Source organism: Pelodiscus sinensis, chromosome 6 (genome assembly GCF_052426305.1).
Source record: "Pelodiscus sinensis isolate ZL-2025 chromosome 6, ASM5242630v1, whole genome shotgun sequence".
Taxonomy (NCBI): Eukaryota; Metazoa; Chordata; order Testudines; family Trionychidae; genus Pelodiscus; species Pelodiscus sinensis.
Genome location: NC_143057.1, coordinates 101,053,374 through 101,077,812, shown reverse-complemented (window position 1 = coordinate 101,077,812; position 24,439 = coordinate 101,053,374). Strand labels below are relative to the sequence as shown.

The 24,439-nt window shown below is 38.0% G+C and overlaps 1 protein-coding gene across 2 annotated transcripts in view; it reads left to right on the top strand.

The window, feature by feature from the left end:
• The window catches only part of PARP8 (poly(ADP-ribose) polymerase family member 8), a 223,060-nt gene extending 207,414 nt beyond the window's left edge, over nt 1-15,646 (top strand). Inside the window, exons 17-25 of one of the 2 annotated variants that reach the window (XM_075932482.2) lie at nt 1,431-1,498; nt 1,866-1,914; nt 3,678-3,790; nt 3,978-4,050; nt 5,766-5,835; nt 7,025-7,101; nt 9,146-9,215; nt 10,456-10,540; nt 13,215-15,646. In XM_075932482.2, the coding sequence (XP_075788597.1) occupies nt 1,431-1,498; nt 1,866-1,914; nt 3,678-3,790; nt 3,978-4,050; nt 5,766-5,835; nt 7,025-7,101; nt 9,146-9,215; nt 10,456-10,540; nt 13,215-13,317 (708 nt within the window). In that variant the 3' untranslated portion in view covers nt 13,318-15,646. The remainder of the gene's footprint in view (nt 1-1,430; nt 1,499-1,865; nt 1,915-3,677; nt 3,791-3,977; nt 4,051-5,765; nt 5,836-7,024; nt 7,102-9,145; nt 9,216-10,455; nt 10,541-13,214) is intronic. The other variant, XM_006139520.5, reaches the window with a different exon arrangement.
• Nucleotides 15,647-24,439: the final 8,793 nt, after the last annotated feature.

The following is a 24,439-nucleotide window of genomic DNA, read 5'->3' as shown; positions in this document are numbered from 1 at the left end:
ACAGAACAATGACCAACTGCTGTGCCCGCTTCATGAATTTCAGGAAATATCAAGGCCAAGACAAGTCTTTCATTTTTCAAAGCGAGGGTCACTGATTTTGTGATAGTGTACTATGGTGATCGCTTTATTTCTATTATAACTAGAACTTTGTTCATTTAAGTGAAATTGGGCGGGATTTGGAACTAGGGCTCCTGTGACTTAAATAGTGCAGCTTTTAAATACTCACTTTGGGACAGATTTTGATACCTTTGTACACTACCTCTTTTGAGTAGTACTTTATTTCACAAGTTGTCCTATTGATGTTAACTGAACATTAGTAATGTAGCACCACACTGTTACCACGCTTTTAAACAGATGTAACATCACCCAGTTGTTATAAAGTGTAGTTAATCTAAGTTTGTACAATACTTTTAGATTCTGGAATGAAAAATGAAAAAACATCAGTGTACAAAAATACTATTATAAATTTAATATAAAGAATTCAGCTACTATATTGCACATTATATTATCTGATAGCAATGTTTATACTAGGATGAAGTATAAATATTGTTGGGCTAAGTAGATTGAAAGGGCTACTTCATAATCCTAATGCAATCAGTTTGAGTTTTCAATGTGAATGTTATCTGATCCAATATAAATTGAACCTATTTAATACCATGAAGCATTTAAAATAGCTATGGGTATGTCTACACTAGCCCCCTAGTTCGAAATAGGGTGGCTAATGTAGGCATTCGAAATTGCAAATAAAGCCCGGGATTTAAATATCCCAGGCTTTATTTGCACCTTCCCATCCGGGCGCCATTTTTAAATCCCCTTAGTTCGAACTAACTGCCCGTGGCTACATGCGGCAGTCAAATGTTGACTCGAACTAAGTCCTTAGTTCGAGTTAACTGTTATTCCTCCTGGAATGAGGTGTAACAGGTAATTCGAACTAAGGACTTAGTTCAAGTCAACGTTTGACTGCCGCATGTAGCCACGGGCAGTTAGTTTGGACTAAGGGGATTTAAAAATGGTGCCCAGACGGGAAGATGCAAATAAAGTCCGGGATATTTAAATCCCGGTCTTCATTTGCAACTTTGAATGCCTACATTAGCCTCCCTTGTTCAAACTAGGGGGCTAGTGTAGACATACCCTATGAGTGAATTACCACAGAGCTCTTTAGAGATGCTTTGTTTTACTGAAGTTCCAGTCCAGTTTCCTAATTTTGTGACCAACAGTGTTAGCTTCAGTATACCTGTTCTGAAGCTAAGTATAAGATTATAACTTCTACTCCAGGGAAGAGAATAGCTGTAGTAATTCTTGTTGTCAAGGCAGTTATAACTGTTCAGGGCTAAATGTCATTAAATCTGTGATGATTAATCCAGTGTGTTCATTTATTATAGATGAAATTATTTTAACCAGCAGTAAAGAGCATAATTACTATTTTCTAGGCACCTTATTTGGAAATAAAGAAGCAGATGGATAAACAGGACCCGCTTGCACATCCTCTTCTGCAGTGGTATAGAACTGACTTACATTAATATACTAATTATTTCAGTATCGTGTTGAATGAATAATCATTTTATTATTTTTAATTTGGTGTTAGTTGGTCCTAAGAATTAATATTGGCATTGAAAAGTATTGTCATTTTCTCTGAGCTTTAACTACCTGGTCCAAAGCCCACTGGAACTAATGGAATAACTCTCACTGACTCCTGTGGATTTTGAATCAAGTCCTTTACCAGCACCATACACCAAGTAGAATATATGTGATTCATAGACCTTCAGCTAGCCTCTGGCAATGGCAATTAATCAATACTTTCTTAGAAGACAGTTTCTTATTGCTTATCCCATTTGATACATGCATTTTTTTCATTTTTATTTCAGGGTTATTTCTAGTAATAGATCACACATTGTGAAACTACCAGTGAACAGAGTAAGTCTGGGGTTATTTTCTTTGTATATTAACATGGTGAGATTTCAAAATCTATCAGCATTGTTTGAACTTTGTTCCCATTTAAGTCAATGGGAACATTACCATAAACTCCAGAGAGAAATAATTCAGGTCACTGCTGAGTGCTTTTAAAAAATCTCACTTGTGAAGTGTGTGTGTGTACGCTGCTTATTCGTGTGACGAAACAATATAACCTTGATAATATCTTGTTAATTTCTTTAGTATTCATCCTGTTGTTCCCATTCGTTACTTCAATATTGCACTTTAATATAGATTCTTTTGAACCCTTTGTCCCTTTAGCACATGGATTACAGATGTAGGCAGTTTTTTATGCATACAGGTAGGAGTACTATAAAAAAGAATCAGTAGTAGCTATGGTACTTGGAAGGGATTCTTTGAATTGATTTGATCATTCCTAAGTACAGTATCATGCCTCTGATTTTGTTTATAATATGCCAAATTAATCTCTGTCTTTTCAAATCAGAGTCTTAATTCAAAGTATTAATCATCTGAAATGATTTCTGGGGTGGCTCATGACAGCGAGTGCCTCCTTGAGGGCAGATTGTCAAAAGCAAAGCAGACACCCCAAAGTACCTTCCGTAAATAAATTCCAGCAACCCTGTACCAAGTGTGAACAGTCTTCTAATGGAGTTAAAGATAATCTCCTTGGATATAGCAGTCTGTTTTGGCACACAGGCAAGCTGAAGTATATGATAAATGGTCATTTACAGCAAAGAACACAAAATACCAAAGGGAAAGAAAATATAGTGGTTGATGACTTACCAAGAATAGGGGGACCTTTAAGTGTATTCAGGAGCATCACCAACACCCCATCATCCACCAGTTCTGTGTTAGACCTGCACCTCAACAGCCCCCATCGTGCATTTGGAGACTTTGACATTGAGTTTGTCTTCTCGGCCTTTGTGACACAACTCCCATATGATTGAAGTGGTCTTGCCAGGAGCTACTGAAAGTAGCCTAATCATCTATATATGACCTGACAAAAGTTTGTAAACCTCTGTAGCACTTCATTGGCAAGCCTCTGAAATGTGACCCTTTAATTTATTATTCTAGAAGATATAGCCTTAAACTCATATAGGCCAGATTTCACTATAACAGTAATTTTGGGAGGCATCAGAAACTAAAGAAATTTGCCAGTTATCCATAAGTTAAATGCAATGTGTTTATGAATTATGTACCATCCAATGGATCCAATAAGTCCTCCGTTCAGGGTGTGTGATGGGGTCAGGTTGGATGATAGCATTTAGCTTTCTAAAATCCACACAAAATTTCCTGGTTTTATACTTTTAATATACCATTACAGTAAGAGATACACAGGAGGCTATTTTTTTTTTTTTTTTTTTTTACTTAGTAATTGCTCCCACTTCAAGCAGGCTTTTCTAAGTATTCAATGAGACCTGGACCAACACCACACCACTTTGATCAAAACATCATAAATAAATTGCTGAATTTCATTATTTCTGGGGTATCAGCATGGGTCATCTTAGGATATAGTGTTTCTCACACATCTTTCATATACTTCATAAATTGGGAAGTATTTTTAGAATTTGATTTTAAGTAAAAGCTATAATAATGAGATTGGCTTCAAGTTACTTCATGTCTGAATTGAGTAACAACAGTGTATTGTGTGAACCAGCACACTATCTTAGGAGAACTTAATTCTGAAAATATAATAAGTTTATGTTCATTAGCATGTTTTCACGTATGCGCTGTTGTATTTACAGCAATTGAAATTTATGCACACTCCCCATCAGTTCCTCCTTCTCAGCAGTCCACCAGCCAAAGAATCCAATTTCAGAGCTGCTAAAAATCTCTATGGAAGCACCTTTGCATTTCAGTAAGTATGAAAAAGGAATTAGTAAAAATAATGCTAGCAGTTCATCTGAAAATATATGTAAAGAAAAGGAATTCTAAGAGTTAAGAGGTTTTCAGTTCCAAATACATTGTTTTAGAGAAAATGGTTAATTTCATTCTGGATGCCTTGAAACATTACTTATTTTCTTTCTTTCCATTTTATTTTTAAGTGGTTCACACATTGAAAACTGGCACTCCATCCTGAGGAATGGCTTAGTTGTTGCTTCGAATACACGGCTACAGGTAAATAATAGATACAAGGGTTCCTATCTGATCCATAGATAGATGGTTACACATTAAACAGAGGGTACTTTTGGAGCAGGGCAGTTGAGGTGGCATCTTGGTGATCAAAAACTACGTGGCACAGTTATATCCTTCTTTCTTTCATAGTAATCAGTTGTTCTACTGAAGCATTGAGGGTGAAATCCTGGCTTCAGAGAAGTCAATAGCTAAACTCCTAGGCTGTGTCTACACTGGGCCACTTATTCCAGAAAATCAGTCACTTTTCCGGAATAAGCTGCGAGCTGTCTACACTGGCCCTTGAATTTCCGGAAAAGCAACGACGCTCTACTGTACAAAATCAGCCGCTTTTCCGGAAAAATTATTCTGCTCCCGCTCGGGCATAAGTCCTTATTCCGGAACACTGTTCCGGAAAGGGGCCAGTGTAGACAGCCCAGTAGTCTTTTCCAGAAAAAAGCCCCGATCGCGAAAATGGCGATCGGGGCTCTTTTCCGGAAAAGTGCGTCTACATTGGCCACAGACGCTTTTCCGGAAAAGCCCTTTTTCCGGAAAATGGCCTGCCAATGTAGACGCTCCTTTTCCGGAAAAACTGAAAACGGAATAGTATTCCGTTTTAAGCAGTTCTGGAAATTCATGCCAGTGTAGACACAGCCCTACTGATTTCAGTGAGATTAGGGATTCATACTGAAGCTGTACACATTTGCACCTTCAGTGACAGAAAAAGTACCCAATGCAGAGTTTCCTCTTCCATCTGGGAGATGTTGTTCCATGCTGCTAAAGAGAACACCACAAGGACAAACTTGTGGAGGAGAATGAGATTGAGGAAACAAAATAGAGCAAGCTAAGAAAGAGAAAATTAACAGAGGGCAGTTCAGAGGAGGAGAAATAAGCCAAAAGGATTCAATGAATACAGATAAATAGTGATGGTAGAAGAGTAGATGGAAGAACGAGACAGTACAATAGGAGGGAGGGGAAAGAGGGAAGAGAGAAAATTGGGGGAAATGACCAAACTCCTACTTAAGCTATTGGCTGCAACCTAATAAGTTCCTCTGAAGTCATGATGTTATGCACTTTTACAGACTCTGACTCTGTATATTTTTACCAGGTGCTCTTGGAAACCCTGTATAAATGCATGACTTAGGTACAAGCATCACTGAATTATGGAACAAATCTGAACAGCGATCATTTATGTATTTACCTAATTTAAAAATAATATAAACAATGCCCCTGATACTGCTAACCTCTGTCATGAATAAAGATATATAAGGTTTTCAGGATCAAGGGTTACATTTCAGTTTTAATCTAACAATTTTTTTTTTTGTAATATTGTTTGCTGATAATAGGAAGAACATTGATTTGTTCATCAATTGCAGTGTTAAATCTCAACATAAATACATTGTAACTTCCTTTATCACCAGTAGATCTAACAACAGGAAGCACTGTTTTACAGCTATAACTGGGAAGGACTCCTTTACTAGTAGGCAATTGAAATGGTCTGTGATATACATATGGATTTGTCATGGTCTTTGGCACATGCAAGAGTATTTTTAGCTTGATACAGAAGAGTTTGTGTAGTATTTGCCACAAGTGTTCTTAGAACTTTTGTACATAATTTAATTTCAGGTACTGTATTCATATTGGTTTAGATCATGTGATATGTTGTTTTCTTTTGTATAACTACCAAATTAATGGTAAGCCTTTTTTACATTTTTTTGTAGCTCCATGGTGCAATGTTTGGAATTGGGATCTACCTTAGTCCATTGTCAAGCATATCATTTGGTTACTCAGGTGATATTTATATATAACTCTACATTTGGGGGAATGCAAGGGGAATATTTTTCTCACCTTCTTCATTTTTTTATAGTAGTAATCTTTGTAGTAATTTTGTCTTTTCCTGTCTGAAGCCCAGCATTTGAAAAAAAAAAAAGCTCTTGTATGCCAAAAATAGGCTCCTAAATTCCCATTTATGGTCTTAAATACAGTCACTGATTTTTCATGAGTGATGAATGAGTTATTGGCACTAAAGTTATTGGCAAGTGACATCTATTACTTTGGAAAGGAGTCTAAATGTGAACTTGAAAGCATGCTTTTACTTGCCTATTTTTAAAGATCTTGGTCACAGCATTCCAATATACCTATATCCAGTATGCTTACGCTGTGCATTTGTATATGTGTGCATAGGCATATAGGACCCAATCCAGAAAAAGCACTTACATGTATATTTAACTGCAATCTTAAGAATACTGCCATTTAAGTCAATAGGACTACTCATATGGTTAAAGATAGGTACATATTAAGGTGCATTGCTGGACTGAGGCCATGTAGGAATAAAGAACAGTGTATAATAGCATTAAGGGCCAGCTTTTTGTTCTGTGTTTGTACAGCACTTAACATAATCAGGTTCTGATCCATATCTAAGGGCCTTGGTACCATGGTTACACAAATAATAGTAGAGGTAATAAATGTTATGGATCTAGGAGAGTGGTATGATTTCCATGTAACAAATACAAGAGTAAGTTATGTAGATCACTCACTTCAAAGTAAAATCGCATTTAAAATAATATAAAATACTGAAGACAAAATACTAAAATTGTTGATGGACTCATTTCTAATTCTTTTCCTCACATGCAGTCACACACCATAAGCAGCTCAGCTCAATTAATTCTAAACTAAAGTCCATCCCTTTTCAGCAAAAGGCTTAAGCGCATTCTTAATCTGAATTCAGTAAAATTTAAGCTCATTTGTACCTGCTGTTGCACTTGCTTAAAAGTACTTTGGCTGTTTGAAAAGCATTGGAGCTGTGATGCAAATTCTTGGGACTGAGTCAAACTGATGGCAGGATGTGATGAGAGAGAGAACAGAATTTTAGGACATTTGGCAGAGGAATCTGACCCCACTCCAGTATCTGCCATCACTCTCCATGTGTACTTACAGTGCTTTACACATCAATAAACTGAAGTAATTTTAATGTCTTTAGGGATGAATAAGAAGCAGCAGAAGGTGTCAGCCAAGGATGAACCTGCTTCGAGCAGTAAAGGCAGTAATGCATTGCAGGTATAGTTGTATATCAAACTGTATGTCTGGAAGGTATATTGGATTTTGTAGCTGGGAAGGAATTAATATTTCATCCTTAGAAAGTCAACAATCCTCATTTATTGTACACAGGAATATCCAAAGATACTATATTGATCAAATATAACTCAGTTGCTAGTAGTAACAACTTACGGATTATAGTGCAGCAAATGTGCATTTCCTTTCACTGGCAGAACTATTTGAACAGAAAATAGGGAAGAAATAAAGAATGAATCTTTAGTTCAGTAGCAGTTCTTGGCAAACCTCTGCCTGTGAACTCCGGAGTCTTTACTAAATTAGGGTGTAATATGGATTTAGAACAAATGTTGCTATAAAATTAGTTTGCAACCCTATCAAGTTCAACTCATAAGTCATTACAGATTTTCTTTGTGATAATTTTTAAACTTTACATTGGTAAATTTCTGCTTACTCGTAACTAAATTCATTGCAATTATTTATAGGTGTGCATTGGACTTACAGATAGCTTAAATCCTTAGAGGAAATTCAACACCTGTGTCCCTTAACACATATATGCATGGTCATAGTTCCTTACTACAGAAGGGACATGCTGTGAGAGAGCTGTTCAAAGGAATTCTAAACCTCTGTTGGTCAATTCATCATGCTCTATAGGCCACCTTTCAGAATAAGGATGCTAAGGACTAGTCTACTCTCCAATAAGCAAATGCTTTTTGGATAGTCGAGTTGACTAGTCAATATATCCCCCCTTGCTGCCTCTATCAGAGAGAGGCAGCAAAGGCGGAGGGGATATTTCAAATGGTCAGCTCTGCACAGCTGAGCCCAGGCTCTATGCAGTGCTTCCCCATTAAAACTCTGCATCGGCATTTCAGAGGGGCAGCACCGCTTGGAACCTGGGGTCAGCTTTGTGTGGCATTGCTTTGAAATGCCATGGCGGTGTTTCAAAGGGGCAGCATTGCACAGCTGAGCCCGGGATCAGCTGTGCAGCACTGCCCCTTTAAAACATCTCCGCAGCATTTGCGTGGAGCCCAGGGTCAGCTGGGGTCCACAGCTGACCCCAGGCTCCACATGACATTTCAAAGCAGCAGTGCAGCATGGAGCCCAAGGCCAGCACTGGTCCCCCGCTAATCCCAGGCTCCATGAAGGTATTTCTGCTTTGAAATGCACAAGAGTCCCCACTAAGGACTCGTGTACATTTCAAAGCTGGCACGCCGTGTGCAGTCTGGAGTCAGCGAGACTTCCCACTGGCCCTGGGCTGCACACTGAGTTCCACATTCCTCCTTTGAAATGTACAAGATCTCCAACGAGGGCTCCTGTACATTTCAAAGGAGGAATGGGAAGTGCCTATCAACTAGTCAAGTAGTTGATGGACATTCCATCGACTACTCGACTAGTAAATTACTCGATATTTAACATCATTAATTAAGAGTCTAAGGATGTAAAGTAGTTGGGTTTGGCCAAAGATATGGTAACTGGGATTTTCACAGGAGACCTACAGGAGGAGACCAGAATCCTCCAATCTGGATGGGTGCAGTTAATGTGCTACAGAGCCAATGTACTGTTGTACAGTACCCTGTTGTTATGTGATGAAAGAGGATTCCATCTCCTGCTCAACAAAAAATCCTTGGTGTTCCTCATAAAAAAAATTATTGTTTGGTGCTCCTGGGCCTTAAAAAGTTTGAGAAACACTGATATAGAGTTATGGCTACACTGATTCTCTGTGTGCTTCACCCAGCCAGATTGGAGGATTCTGGTCTCCGCAGGTAGGTCTCTTGTGAAAATCCCAATACCATAATTTTGCTACTTTTATTAGATTGTTTCTCATTGATAATGTTATTCTCCCACCAATATCCAGCCCTCAACTTGCTAATGAAGTGGAAACTTTGCTAATGAATAAAGTAGTTTAAATTGCCACTATTTCATTTTTAATCCAATAATACAAATGTGTCCACCAAAACTTTATTGATAAATAAATTATTTAAAACATTACATTTTACCCATTTTTCCTTTTTGCTATTTTAATTATTTTTTCCACATTTTTATCCTATAGTCACAGAAAAAAGGACAGCAGTCCCAATTTTTGCAAAGCCGTAATTTAAAATGCATAGCCTTATGTGAAGGTAAGCTGAAAATCTCTTAAAATCAATTTCTTTCTTGGCACTATACCTGATTGAATGTGTAAAATGCAAATAAATATAAGCTTTAATTGAAGTTGGGTTCTTTAATAAGATGACATTGGCAAGTGTGCAGAGGCTTACATTATTTCTGAGTATTAAATTTCAATGCAGCACCATTACCCACTCCCTCAAAATATCAGTTCCCCAAACATACCTATGGTCATTAATAAGATGGGCTCATCACTTGTAGAAAGTGACTGATCACCATTCTATCAGTCTCCCAAAATCTAACTGCATAGCTAGGTAAAAGCCTCAGCAAGTCCTATGTTAATGGTGTGAGTATCCAAAATTCAAACATCTCCTAATCTGAATTCCCAGCCTAGTTCTGATAGGTCAGGCAAATAATCTCTTCTTCTAGTAACCACTACACACAAATTAATCTATTTTCTCTACTTGTGCTTAAAATCCATGTAGTTATAACTAATCTGTATGATTATAGTAATTCTGAAAAGACCTGGCCATTTTTTAAAGGCCTAGCAAATACGTATATGTTTTGATGACAGGTAAAGGAAAATGAGGATTTCATTTCAGATATAAAAATATTTTGACGCTGTTTGAAAGAAGAAGAATTTTCAGGATAATACAACTTAAAATAATATTTAAGGGACTTTAGCTCAACCTCTAATATTGCACGAGCAAATTCTATACATATATGAAGCCTGTAAAGGCCATTTTTAACATCTAACTGTTAGCAGTTAGATTCTAATGTCATTCTAGAATTCCTGGAAACAGACCTGATATGAAACTAGAATTTTCTTTACATTTTTAGTAGTTTAAAAACAAAAATCTAAATATTCCAAATGTTCTTTTCCAAGTGTAAATGGTATTCAAAAGTAGAAATGAATGTGCAGAACTATTTCAGTTATTAAAGAACTTGTTTCCATATCATATCTTAATGCAAAAATTACTAAAATATACTTTTGATTAGCAAAGGTCCATCCTGAGAATGGGAAGAGTAGAGAGAGGGAGTTAATAAGGGGATAAAATAACACATGAAAAAGTCAGTGATAAAAGAAAAAAATCTAGTGTCAGCCAATTCCAGGATGCTAGACCTTGCAACAGACTCACACTAAACAATTGGACATTTCCACAATGCTCTTTAAAATGTGTAGAAGCACAATGATTTTTAAATGATGTTTTCCAGGCATGTTTTCACTGCTCGGTATTTGCTCTCTTGTTATAGTGATAACCTCACCTGATCTGCACAAACATGGGGAGATATGGGTAGTTCCCAACACTGATCATGTGTGTACAAGATTCTTCTTTGTGTAAGTACAATACTTTTTTTAGCTTTAAAATTCTAGTTCTATGTTTCCTAATTTTTTTTGTTGTGTTTTGGTTTGTATGGGAGTTTTTTTTTTGGGGGGGGAAACAACTTTTAAGAGACTAAAAAAAGCTTTCCTTATAATTTTTCAAGCATTAGACTTTTTAAGGAAATGTACGCTAGATCAGTAACAATATATTACTTTACTTCTACCTTTTATTATAATAAGCAAAAAAAAAAAAGAATCATAGACGAAGTGCTATAGCTGTTCCCACTCCATATTAATGTCACAATATAGCAGGGGTATCACTGTATTGACCTAAAACGACAAACAACCCTCCTAGAATGTACTTCTGAAAAGCCAATGAAGTAAAAAATAGAGATACAAAAGTAAGACATATCTTTAAGTTGTACTCTAACTGTAAAACAGGTATTTCCTTTTCACACATAGATCACTATATGTAGACATAGGCCTTCATCCTTCAAAGAGAGCCATCCACATGAATCCCTGCATTCTTCCAGAGCTACCTTGATTTCAGATTTGTAGTAAATGAACTTCTGTCTTCATTGGGAGGAAAGATAGCTCAGTGGTTTGAGCATTGCCCTGCTAAAGCCAGGGTTATGAGTTCAATCCTTGTGGAGGCCATTTGCGGCAAAAATTTGTTAGGGGTGGTACTTGGTCCTGCTGTGAAGGCAGGGGACTGGACTCCATGATCTTTCAAGGTCCCATCCAGTTCTGGGAGATAGGCAATCTCCATTTATTTTTAATTTATTTGCCCTGATTGGTGGTCACTCACTGGTGTTTATGTACATTCCATCTACACTGCAGGCTTTTTGCGCAAGAATGTCTGTTCTTGCACAAAAGCTTACAGAGCATCTACACTGCACGCATGTTCTTGCGCAAGTAAATTTACAGTAAAGCATCAGAAAAGAGGGTTTCTTGCGCAAGAGTTATTCCTCTCCCCAGGAGGAATAAGTCCACTTGCGCAAGAGCTCTTGCGCAAGAAGGCACTGTGGACAAGCAACAGTGTCAGATAGCTAAAATGGCTATCAGAGCTTTCTTGCGCAAAAGAGCATCCACACTGCCATGAACGCTCTTGCACAAAAGCACATGTCTTACGCAAAAGCACATGGCAGTGTGGACACGCTGTTACGCAAGACCTTTTGCACAAGAACTCTTGCGCAAAACAGTTCTTGCTCAAGAAGCCTGCAGTGTAGACGTAGCCTTAGTGTAGACAAGGTAAAGTGCATTTTACACCAGTACCTGTTGTTCCAGTTCTAAGCAGGCGTAAGCTATATTGGTTTACTATATTTGCAGTTGAAAATTTCCCAAATGCAGCATTCTAAGGCAGTGGTCCCCGACCTTTTGGGGCTGCCGGGCACCCGGGGGTGGGGCCACTCACGTCCGGGGGCAGGGCCACGCGTGCATCCGTGACAGGGGTTGCTCATGCACCAAGTGCCCGGGGCCGGCACCACATGCCCCGGGCAGGGCTGGCCAAGATCATTCGGCGGGCACACATAAATGCCCCAGCAGGCGCCATGGCACCCACGGGCACCACATTGGGGACCACTGTTCTAAGGTATGGCTACACAACTTGACTCAGATCAGCTGACTTGGCTCATAGTGCTTAGGCTATGGAACTATGTAGATAGTTGGGCGTGACTTGGAAGCCTGAACTCTGAGACTCCGCAAGGTAGGGAAGGGCCCAGGCTTCATCCTGAGCTCAAATGTCTACACAACAATTTTTAGCCCTGCAGACTGAGTTCCATGAGTCTCAGTCAGCTGACCTAGGCCAGCCACAACTGTGCTTCAGGTCTTTTATTTTAAGTGTAGACGTACCTTAAGTGACTGGCTGAAACAGGCTCATATCAGAACAAATCCCCAATATAGCCAAAGGATAAATTACTGCAGTGTAATGTGCAGTAATTTATACGTGCTTTGATTACACTCCACTCCAGAAGGTTCCTAATAGCTGCTGACAGTAATGAAAGGAAGCCCTTCACATCTGACCTTCTGCAGGTAGTGAGCAGCCAGGGGCTTTCAGTGAGCCAGAGGATGACAGTCATACAACCCCAGAAGGTGCTGCTGGACTGCAGTTTGGCTGGCTGGAACTCTAGGCCTCTTCTGTGCAAGGGTGAATCCTGTCCCCGAACAGCTTGACACTCCTGGGGTGCATCTAGACTGGCAAAAACTTGCCAGCTGTCTACACTGGCCGCTTGAATTTGCGCAAGAGCACTGGCTCTTCTGTAATGTACAAAATCAGTGCTTCTTGCGCAAATTTTTTCACGCTCCTGCTCGGGAAAAAGCCCTCTTGCACAAGAATACTTGTGCAAGAGGGTCAGTGTAGACAGGGAAGAACTGGTTTGCGCAAAAAAGCCCCGATGGCTAAAATGGCGATCGGGGCTTTCTTGCACAAAATCGTGTCTAGACTGGCCATGGATACTTTTGCACAAAAGCATCCGTGCCAATCTAGACACACTTTTGCGGAAATACTTTTAATAGTAAAACGTTTCCATTAAAAGTATTTCCGCAAAATCATGCCAGTCTAGACGCAGCCCTGGAGTTTACACTTACCAATAACATTCGTGGCTTAGTATTTAAATAAAGAGCATTGTACATTATATAATTGCATAATGTATAGAGTGGATTACAATTTTATTTTTGTCTACTTTTTTAGTTATGAAGATGGCCAAGTGGGTGATACAAGTATAAATACACAAGAAGCAGGCATTCACAAAGAGATTCTTCGAGTCATTGGTAATCAAACTGCTACTGGTTAAAAGGACCACTCTTATTTAATTGATGTGATTTGGAAGCCTTCCTCAGTCTCAAAGCTGGATTTTGAACTGAAGAAGATGTGGAAAACGAATTTATTATTGTTATAATTGTTATTACTAAACAGTTTAACTCTTTGAATACTTCCTTTTTTCTTACTTAGTATTTCTTATCTCATTTAAATACCTAAAATGGTATAAGTTAGCAATTGTAGGGGTTCAAAGTCTATTAATATAATACAACTAATATAATTTAAAGGGACATTTGGGTTGCTCACAATAAACAATTTAAAAAGGAGTTTTGTGCTGATATTTTTATATTAAACTCTTTAATTCTGCCATTTTAGTACTGTATACTGGTATTTTAAATTTAGAATGACTGAAATATAAGCAAGAGAGAAGATTTTATAGTGGCGAACCTGCATTATACAGGACACTTTGCAATAAGAGTACTCACATATTTTAATACACTGTAAGTATAATTTCTGGAACATGTCAAATTAAAGAGTATGGCTACTTACAGTATTGTAGATTCATTTTATTGTACACAAATGCAACTAGAATTTAGAATCAAAAAACTTTAAAAAAACTTTAAAATTTTTTGCTGTATTCAGTTATTGCCAAAAGTATTATAACTACATTGATGGTGTGTGACTAGTCATCTTCCTTCACTCCAAAGAAACTATACCATCTAGTAAACAGTTCAGTTACATTTTTTTAAAAAAATGCAAGCCAAGTAAGCTGCCCAGAGTTCCAGGGGATGAGAAGTGAATTTGTAGTGAAACTATTTGTAAATCAGTTTTTACAATGACCTATCTCCGCAGTTCTGCAAGGTGCTTATGTGTTTTCAGTGACATTGCTCTTCTGATTAAAGTTAGACATGTGTTTAAGTACCTGGCTAAAGTTAGACATGTGTTCAAGTACCTGGCTGAATCAAGATCTATATGTATTTCAGCTGATTGTCTAATTAGAAAGAATTAGCAATATCTTTCATGTTAATAATTTTTCCTTAAGGAAACAAAGCAAGCCTGTTAAATCTTTATAATTTAAGAATTACAATTGTTGAAAATAGAATGGTTACAGCCATGTGAGCATGTTGGCAGCACAGAAACCATCCTAAAAGGTGTATTCACCTCCTTTGAAGTGCTCACTGCCCTCAGCTCTCACTGAAGTCATATTTCATGATCGTGCCTTTTCCTTTTGACAACATGTCAAATCCCATCTCTGTACATCTTCACTTACTCCCTTGCAGAGGGAGAACATGGGCACAAACATTTATCTTAGAAGATTGCACCTTGAGTCCTCCAGATGTGGCCTGTACTGTTATTAACATGATATTTATTAGGAAGACCTTACTAATAGCAGCACAATGTGGATTTTTTTTTAAACAGAGCATAAGTTGTCTGGACAATTGCATAATGTACAGAGATATTAGGACTTAGAGATTTATTGTTGAAAGACTTACGTTATTCAAGTTATTATGCTTCTTGCCCCACCACCCATTTTCCTGCATCACAAAATAATTCTCACCCAAAAGGATAAAATTGAAGTGCTCTCTAGAATTCTCTAATGGGCCTCTTTGAAACCAGGCCATCTCTGGAGACACTCCTAATATCCTGAGCGTAGCTTAACATCTTGCACATTTGATGATTCCTGGAATTGATCCATCTAACTGGAACAGTTAGAGAGTGTCAAAGGTCTGACTGCACAAGTGCAAGCTAACTCAGAACTGAAGCTGAAAATCGGGAATGACCATCCATCCTTAGTTCATCCTGATAAAGACATACAGCTAACCTAGGAGGAGGCAGAGCTCAAGTGTGTGCTGAAACAGAACATATGATGAAATACTGTACATTGAAAAAGTGAGGGAAAAAAGTGAGTGGGCAATTCAGCAGGGAACAAATCTACAGGGGGGTCCTGCAATGGTTAAATGGAATTGTGGCTCTCCTCAAATATGAGATATGCCACAAGTGGGTAGTGCCAAGAGGAGGTTGGAGACACCCTAAGTGACATTGTTTAATCCCCCCAACTGTAACAGATTCACAGCCTAAATCCTGGCAAAGCATTAATCACTTGAGACCTCACATCTCCCTCTGTGAAGGCACAGAGTATAGATAGTCTCAGAGTGGTAGCTGTGTTAATCTGTAACTTTAAAAACAACAAGTAGTCTTGTGGCACCTTAGAGACTAACAAATATAAAGTATCATGAGCTTTTGTGGACAAAACCCGCTTACCTCATCTGAAGAAGTGAGCTTTGCCCACGAAAGCTCATGATACTATATATATAATATATATTTGTTAGTCTCTACGGGTATGTCTACACTTGCACCCTCTTTCGAGAGAGGGATGCAAATGAAGACATTCGAAATTGCAAATGAAGCTGGGATTTAAATATCCCACACTTCATTTGCATAATTGCGTTATGGTATATTTCGAAATAACAGATGCTGTTAAGACACGGTTATTTTGAGATAAAACCCTTCTCTCGAAATAACCCTTATTCCTCATACAATTAGGTTTACCAGTTATTTCAAGAGAAGGGTTTTTCTCTCTAAATAACCTCATCTTAACAGCGTCTGTTATTTTGAAATAGCACTATTTCAAAATAGCGCCATAACGTGGTTATGCAAATGAAGCATGGGATATTTAAATCCCGGCTTCATTTGCAATTTCGAATGTCTACATTTGCATCCCTTTCTCAAAAGAGGGTGCAAGTGTAGACATACGCTTAGAGACTAACAAATATATATTATATATATATATAGTATCATGAGCTTTCGTGGGCAAAGCTCACCTCAGTGTGCATACTGGGCCTCCTGTGCCAACCACATGAGGAGTTCCCATAGATGCTATAACTTAGGAAGAAAGGGAGAGAAGGAACATTTATCCATCTTTCAGGCAGGGTGGAACAAAGGTGTCTTTTCCTCACCCTTTTCCAAAATCTCCCAAACTACCCCTTCCAGATTTAAGTCTGTGACCAAGTGAAAGCAATGGAGGTAAAGGGAAGGTAGTTCAAGTCACAGCATTGTTTCCTTTAGTCCCTATGTACTTCCCCATATCCTCTGTCCTAGTCTGTGTTACTTCCACTCTTTAGCTTTAATCTCCCCAGTAGGGAGTCCGTGCTGACTGTTGAGAGAGTTATACACTTTCCATTTCCTCCACCACTGGCTAAGTCTGGTACTCTTTTCTCTTCTGCTGGGAGGCTTCTTAACAACTGATGAGCCAATTACCAACTGAAAGACAGAGGTGCTACCAGATTTAGCAATAGGGAAGCCAAATGAAAAAGTCCCACTTCTCAAGTATCACTGGAAGTGGGGGGAAATGTCTCCTCTCAAGCACATGGGAGGATGCAAAATTCACCCACCAACCTCTCTCAAAAGGCACCCCCTGTTGGGGAGACCACCCCCTAAGAGAGTAGGGACACGACAGGACAGAGGACACCAAGAGGCATACAAGGACCAGAAGGTGAGGAGGCAGCAGAGAAGCCATGCTAAGAACACAGTCACCAGGGGATACTGAACGTTGTTGGGGGCATGGTTAATCACTTGTGAATGGCATAGAACATTGGAGGATAGCCAGGAGATTGCACAAAGCATGATGAGGACACCAAAAGATCCAAAATACTGGAAGGGGAGGCAGGTCAAAACACTTGAGGGACACACAATGGGTCACGGGAAGTAAAGCACAGTCTGGGGACACTGCCAGCAGAAGAACATACAGCAGGGTGGGGGCAAACAGGCACAGTCCTTCATGCACACACACACACTTGTATAATACAATATAGAGTGTTGTGCTGCAGGACGGTTTTCAAGAGGAAGATGAAACAAAGTCATCCCTAGAGCCAGTTCTGTATGGCCCCCAAGTTTTGGATCCCTGAAACTTCATTGATTCTGTGCTCCTCTCAACACTTAAAGGAGTCTCTGAACCACATGGTGTACTGCTCAGTGGGATGGGGACAAGGATTCCCATGGAATCCCCTATCAACCCATCACTCGCCTTCCCACTAGTACTTTCTGCCCCCTCCAGACATCTATGAGACTTGAGAGACTGCCAGCACTGAGTGACTCCCAAAGAATTCTGGAGTTTTTCCCTTTGCTCATTCCCATCTGGGCAGTGGTACAGGATAGGAGCATGTGAACCTTAAAGACAATGTGTGGTCTTGAATCTTAACTCCTCTGATTTTGTCTTTGCAGGTCTTCTCCCTCCCCATTACTTCATTACAGTTACTGTGGTTACACTTCTACTTATTTAAATGGATAGTAATTATTTTAAAGCCTCATGCATACAAACTAAGGCCAGGTCTCCACTATCAAACAAAATTACTCAACTCCAGCTACACAAATAGCGTAGCTGGATTTGATCCACCTGAATTTGAATTACTGCTGTGCCCCTACTATGGGTAGGGGCCGATGGGAGCAACTCTCCAGCCAACTCCCCTTACTTTTCTCGACCTGGTGGAGTACCAGAGTCAACAGGAGCGTGATCAGTGGTTGATTTAATGGGTCTCTAAATTGACCCATAGGAGATAAAGCTCCACAGCACCAATCTTCCAATAAGTGTCAACGAAGCCTAAGCGTTACGAGTAACTTTGAAAGGACTAAGGGGCAGAACCTTCAGTGAACTGAGAGGCACTGTGACTTTCTGCTGATTTCAGTGTGACTTGAGAGCACTGACCATATGGCAGAATCAAGCCCCAACAATATGTTATTTCTCTTATCATCGTTATTTTCCTTATCTCTGCAAAGCATCTAATTCTATAAGAAATGCCACTAATTATCCCCAAGGAAGCAAATTAGTTCCAAAGACTGTATGTTTGTGATCAGGAGCCCAAGCCTGCAATGCACTAATGACCCGAGACCCCACATCTCCCACTAAAATCACTCAAGGTCTTGTAGGATCAGGACCCTTGAAGGCAGAACAGTGGAAAATCTCCTCATTATTAATAATAGTAAAATTAAATGGAAACTTATTTTGAAACCCAATAACTAAGTCTTGTTTTCTGTCGGGAAAATATTTTTAATGCTATCATATTTATGAATGAAAAAGAGTCCTCGGTTATTTCCTTAAAAGAGAAAATAGTCCCTCAGAGTTTTAAAATGGCCTGAACTTTTCTTTTGGCAGCCAGATGAACAAAATAAATAGAGGAAAGTTTGCATGTCAGGCATCAGTGCTGGAGTAAGTAGTCAATAACTAATAGTCAACATGTCCCTTCCCATCGTAAAACCTGAGGGAGGTGTCTAACAGGTAGGAAATTCTGCGAGGTTCCTGTTGTGCAATGTCTTCCTGATGAGTCCATCTAGGGGATGGAAATTGCCTTCAAGCCCTGCAGATCCTTTGAAATCTGTGTAAAGCTGTAAAGGCCTGTGCTGTCTGCAAAAAGCCTTGTGCTGTTTGTGGAGCTCTGGCATTTCCAGTGCCCTAGCAGTGTAACTCGATTGGTGCTGTGCACACATCCATTGCCACAGCTGTGTTTACAACCTCCTTTAAAGGAGTATGTCTTGCACAGACGATGTTTGTCAGATAAGGGAATGTAACGCCTGTCTGTATTAACTTTCCTGGCAAATGCCCATTGTTTCAGTGGGAACCAAGATGATCTCTCCAGGGTATGAACCTATGTAAGGACACGTCTACACGGTAGTGCTAAAGCGAAAATAAGCTATGCAAAATGAGCTACGTCAATTGCATAACTTAAGTCGAAATAGCTTATTTTGGCTTTTGGCATGTATATACAGCAGGAAACCTGTGAGAGAGTACCATTCCTCTGACCTCCCTTACTCCTTGTAAAATGAAGGTTACAAGAGTCAAAATAAGAAGTCTTCCAGTTCAACATTGTTTTTACATTATTTTGAAATAACTGCTTATAGTATAGACACAGACTATGTTATTAATAACATCAATGATTAATAACGTCAGTTATTCCAAAATAACATTGCTGTGTAGACTTACCCTAACTGAGCTACCCAGTGTCTGTGTCCACTCATGTAGGTCCTTATGTGGGAAGAGTTCTCTGTGGGTCTTGGGACAGTGAACCACTAATCTTCATGTTCGTGATATGATCCCAAGTTATAGCCTCCAGAAATAGAAGTTTGCAGTGAAACTGATATTAAACTTTGTAATATTTCACCACAATAACCTGTTCACCAGTTTTCTGTATCATAACTTTTACACTAGTATAGAAAAAATATTTTTAAACCTCTCCTAAATTCAGACAAGAATTTAGCTTTCAAGGTATTACACATTATGGGTCAACTCCTTAGCTGGAGTAAATCAGTGTCACTCCATTTTCCTCAACACATCTACACAATGATCTGTTTACATGATCTGAGACTCTGGCTCAGTAACACTTAATTTAATGACCAGTTTGTGTAACACTGCCTCCAAATGTTTTATAGGAACATAGTCAATGACTCCATATTTATTACACTATTTTTTCTGAAGCCTTTGAAAAATTGTTTACTGATGCTGTATAATTTTAATGTTCTAGCTGCTGGTACTAACAGTGAATCTGATGAAAAGGCTAAGATTATACATCCATTGTTAAACAGATAGGACAATTTCAAAAGGAAGACTTTCTGCTTAGGTTAAGGGTACTACATTTTTTTAAAAATTACCACTGAAATAATTAACTATTTCCATTATTTCTGTTGAATACAAAGTAGGGTGGGGAAGGCAATGGACAGTATGTGAAGAACTTCTCTATTTAAAAAAATCATAAATAAATGTATAAGTGACCTAGACAGTTAAACATTAAGTTAATTTTAATGGATTTTTTATCTTGGCTCAAGAAAATTTAAGTCAAGCAAGAAAAAGAGTATCATGAAATTTTGCCATGGAGGTAAATGTTCATGACTAAAAGTTCTCTGATAGTCTTTGTATTTTCAAATCACATGGGGTTCAGATCCTGTTGTGTGGTGAACACTACATTCAAGGTGCTGAGCCCCCTTAGTCCCATGTAGGATTGGGCTTTTGGTGAACAAATATAAATGTTGTTTTATGTGTTAGTCATGCCTTGTTGTCACAGTACATTTTAAAAGAACTTCTGAAAAAAGAGCCCATTGCAAATGAGACCATCATGTAGAATTCTATGCAGCTTTAAATCAGTAAATCTGGATGGATTTTACCAGAGCTAAACTTGTGTTTAATGTCATTATTGGTAACACAGTGAAGTCAACAGCAATCTTGATGGTTAAAGGTATTAAGGAGAGGTTATAAATTCAATTCCCTGTTAAAGAATCTGGTCATCCTTCATCAGTTAATACTTTGGTACCATTAGAACTGCCACCTCCTGACTAAAGATTATAGTAATTAGTATTGTACATCTGTGTAAGAGGAGCACTGTAAGACCCTAACTAGCATAGACTAGGTTTCAGGTTGTCTCTTATAGCACTTAGCATTCTATTTGCAGAATTGAGGTGTTAATCTGATATTCTGCTGAATTTCTTATTTACAGCACTACCTCAAGATGAAAGGCAAACTTAAATGAGTAAACTAAACAAGGTCTTCTGTTTGAAGAGCAATTAAAATATCACATGAAGGACTAAAAAGTAATTAAACAATCTGCCATGATTGTAACTATAATTAATTTTGCCACTTGTAGTGCTCATGACTGTAAGGAAATTTATACTTCAAGTAATGCTGATAAATATTGGAGAGTTTTATTTATGAAGGTTTTGTTCAGTTGATTGAGTTTTGCGTGGGTAAGTGTTTTGCTCTTTTTGCCACATATTGGGTACATGTGCTTTAGCTTTATGCTTGCTAGCTGAAGTAAAACTCAGTGATGAGACCAAATGGAATAAATGCACAAAGCTGCCATTTTAATGGGGTAGACGCAATACAAAAACTTTTTGGCAGTTTATTCATGCTAAATTTTACCCTGCCAGTGCAGCGGTGAATATATTGCTACTCATTAAACATTGCATTGGGATTTGTTATACAGTATGATGTATTAAGTATACATTTTTGTAGGACAAAAAACCCAAATAGTTTGTAGACAAAACATATCTAGAGAATGAAAAACTATTGAAGAATAGATTTCATTAAGTATTTGCCAGCAAGTCACTAAAATAGAGTTCTTATATGCAGACATTCAGCTTAATTTAATGTTCTAAAAATATTTTTAAATTCACCTAATAATTACTATACCGTTTGAGTTTAAAAAATGCAGCTACTCCTTTACATAAACATTAAAATATGCCTATGTTTCTTTTAATTATACAGACTTTTCTTCCAATAAATTTATTGAATTCTGTGCACAAAATATTACGGCAGCCTGCTATTTAGCCTATGGTGCCTTAGAGTTATTACAAATATTTAACAATATGTACATAATGTAAATACTGCCAAAAGATCACTAAGGCCAAATATTTTCTCTATTCACTTTTTACTGCACTTGCTTTCTATTGCTATTTAAGCCTCCTTTTATCCATCTTTGTAACAGTTATAACATTGTAGCTAATGTAAATGTTTACTTTCAATAAATCTGAATTTGTTCAACAAGTACTGTGTTTCTGTTAGAGGGCTATCATTCTTCAAAGTCTATTGCTGTTTCTGCATTTTTGATTACTTCAACAACACTTAAAACATTTTATGCTTATTAAAAAAAATTCTATGAAGTGACCATTTTTAAAAAACACCTAAGGTAGAAGTTAAAAATATTTTTGTGTCACCTTTAACTGACTACTACATTGTGTTATATTTTTGATTAAAAATACAGATAATGAATGAAGAGAGGAAATTTACATATTTTGAATGTACAGTAAAATGTATAGGCATATTATCACAAGTCACATTTTATATCTTTTTTTTTTAAAGCCAAAACAGTCTATCGTGCATTTTATATATAAAAGTACTTTTTTCATAAAAACACTCAGAAAATGAATGAAGGTTCATATATTTCATAACATGTTTAACATATAAATGCACATCTACAACTCATAAAATACACAGACACTTGTTAGGGATGCTTATTTATTCCATGAATACAGGAAGTCCCCAACTTATGAACAGGTTGTGCTCCAAAAGTTCATTTGTAAGTTGGTTGTTTGGAACTCAGAACACATTTTTCCATAGAAACAGTTTTATAAATGTTAGTTAGGTTCCCAGGTAGGTCACAAAAGCCTAGTTAACCCATAATATAATAGATGAAATACTGTACATTTGCAATGAAAAATAGTAGAAATAGGTTATTTTATTTAACCTTGAATGCTGGTGTTGAGGAAAGGTAGGTTTCATTAGAGGAAGATAAGAAGGTAGGTGGAGATTCTGAAGGGAAAGTCTGGGCATCCCCCAGATGCCACCCACTACTCCCTATCTCCATGGGCTCTGAGTGAGCACGGGACAGAAGACTCCAGAGAAACAGTGTGAGCGTTGAGCTGGTGACAAGAGAAAAGCAGCAGTTTCCTCTTCAAAATGCCACTTCTCTCCAGCCATTGGCTGTGCAACCACTCCCTACTTCTCCAGAGTTCTCTGGACAGCATTTGTGCTGCTCACAACCACCTGTGCCTCTTGCCTGCTCCCCTGAGGCTGCAGGTGAGTTTTTGTTTGTACGTGCAGACGTTTCTAAGTCAGATGTTTATAACTCAGGGAGTGCCTGCATACTATTGTTTCCCAGTATTTACAAAGCTAAAGACATTCTTGAGTTATAGAGGTGTGTAGAACTTTTATCTTTTGAACCGTTTAATTTCTGTTTGGTAACATCAGTAAAATTAATACATCAGATTAAAGATTTTGGACTGAGTAATTGTGAATAGTCCTTTTTTGAATTTCCAAAACAGATGTCTTATCCTTATTTATCCCATATAAATATGTAAGGGAAGAAGCTTTTGTTGATACTTTTAAAAAGTTAAGTATTTGAATTCCAGTAGTATCTAGATTGTGGCCATATTGTACAATGTATAACTACATTGAAAGATACAGCTAGAACACCAGGGATCTTAAAGTAGAGTAGGTAGAGTGGGAAGAGAAAGAGAGGTACAAAAAGAAGCAGTGAATTGCCAAAAGTCACACAGTAGGGCGGAGCCAGAGTCAGGGCAAGAATCCAGGCATGAAATCCTGGCTCCAATGAAGTCAATGGCAAAACTCTCATTGATTTCAGGGAAGTCAGGATTAAACCATCTTCTTTGAGTAGAGACGGGCAGAATTTTTCCACTGCCCCTTTTTTGGATGAAAAAGGTGGATTCACTAACACTGGATGAGTTTGTGAATTTTCATGTTTGATTTTGCCAAATTATTTGTTTTGGAAAAGAAATTCAAAAAATCATTTTGTTTCAACATTTTCTAAATGGAACATTTAAATTTTTCAGTTCAAAATGATTTATTCATTAACCAATGTAAACACTCCGTTACATTTCTTTTTTAATTAAAAAGTTTTAAAATGTTCAAAATTGAAACATTTCATTTGATCCACAATGATTTTTTTAGCTTTCTGATTTTACCAAAAATGTAAAAAAAAAAAAACCCTGTATTTTCAGTCAGACCTGAATCTGTTTTTAAATTTCCAGCTGACTGAAAAATCTGCGTTTTACCAGCTTGAGTCCTGTGGTTTAATCCAGTGCCCTACCCACTGTATTTGACTGGGTATGTCCATACTGCAATTAAAAAACAGTGCATTGGACCATACCAACTGACAGGGGCTTGTGGGGTTTGAGCTAATGGGCTGATTAATTGTGGCATAGACGTCTGAGCATTGGCTAGAGTTGAGGATCTAGGATTCTGCGAAGTGGGAGGGCATATCTACATGACAATAAAACAGTCCCTTGCCCTAAGCCCCCTGAGCTTGTGTCAACTGACATGGGCCAGCCACTGGTTTTTAATTGAAGTGTAGACATACCCACTGTCTCTCAATATGCATGAAAATTCTTACATCATTTCCCCAGTGTGATATCCTCAGGTTTGTTAAGCAGGATAGTAAATGAGTTTATTAGGTTCTACTGATCTTCATTTACACACTGTGTTAGTTGGTTCAACAGTTGCATTTGGGGGCATAAAAAACATCGAAAATAAAAATTAAGCATTGCTTGCAGTATTTTGTAGCCATCTTGATCCCAGGATATGAGTGAGACAAGATGGGAGAGTTGATATCTTTTATTAGACCAACTTCTAATGGGGATGAAAGAGTGGAGCTTTTGAA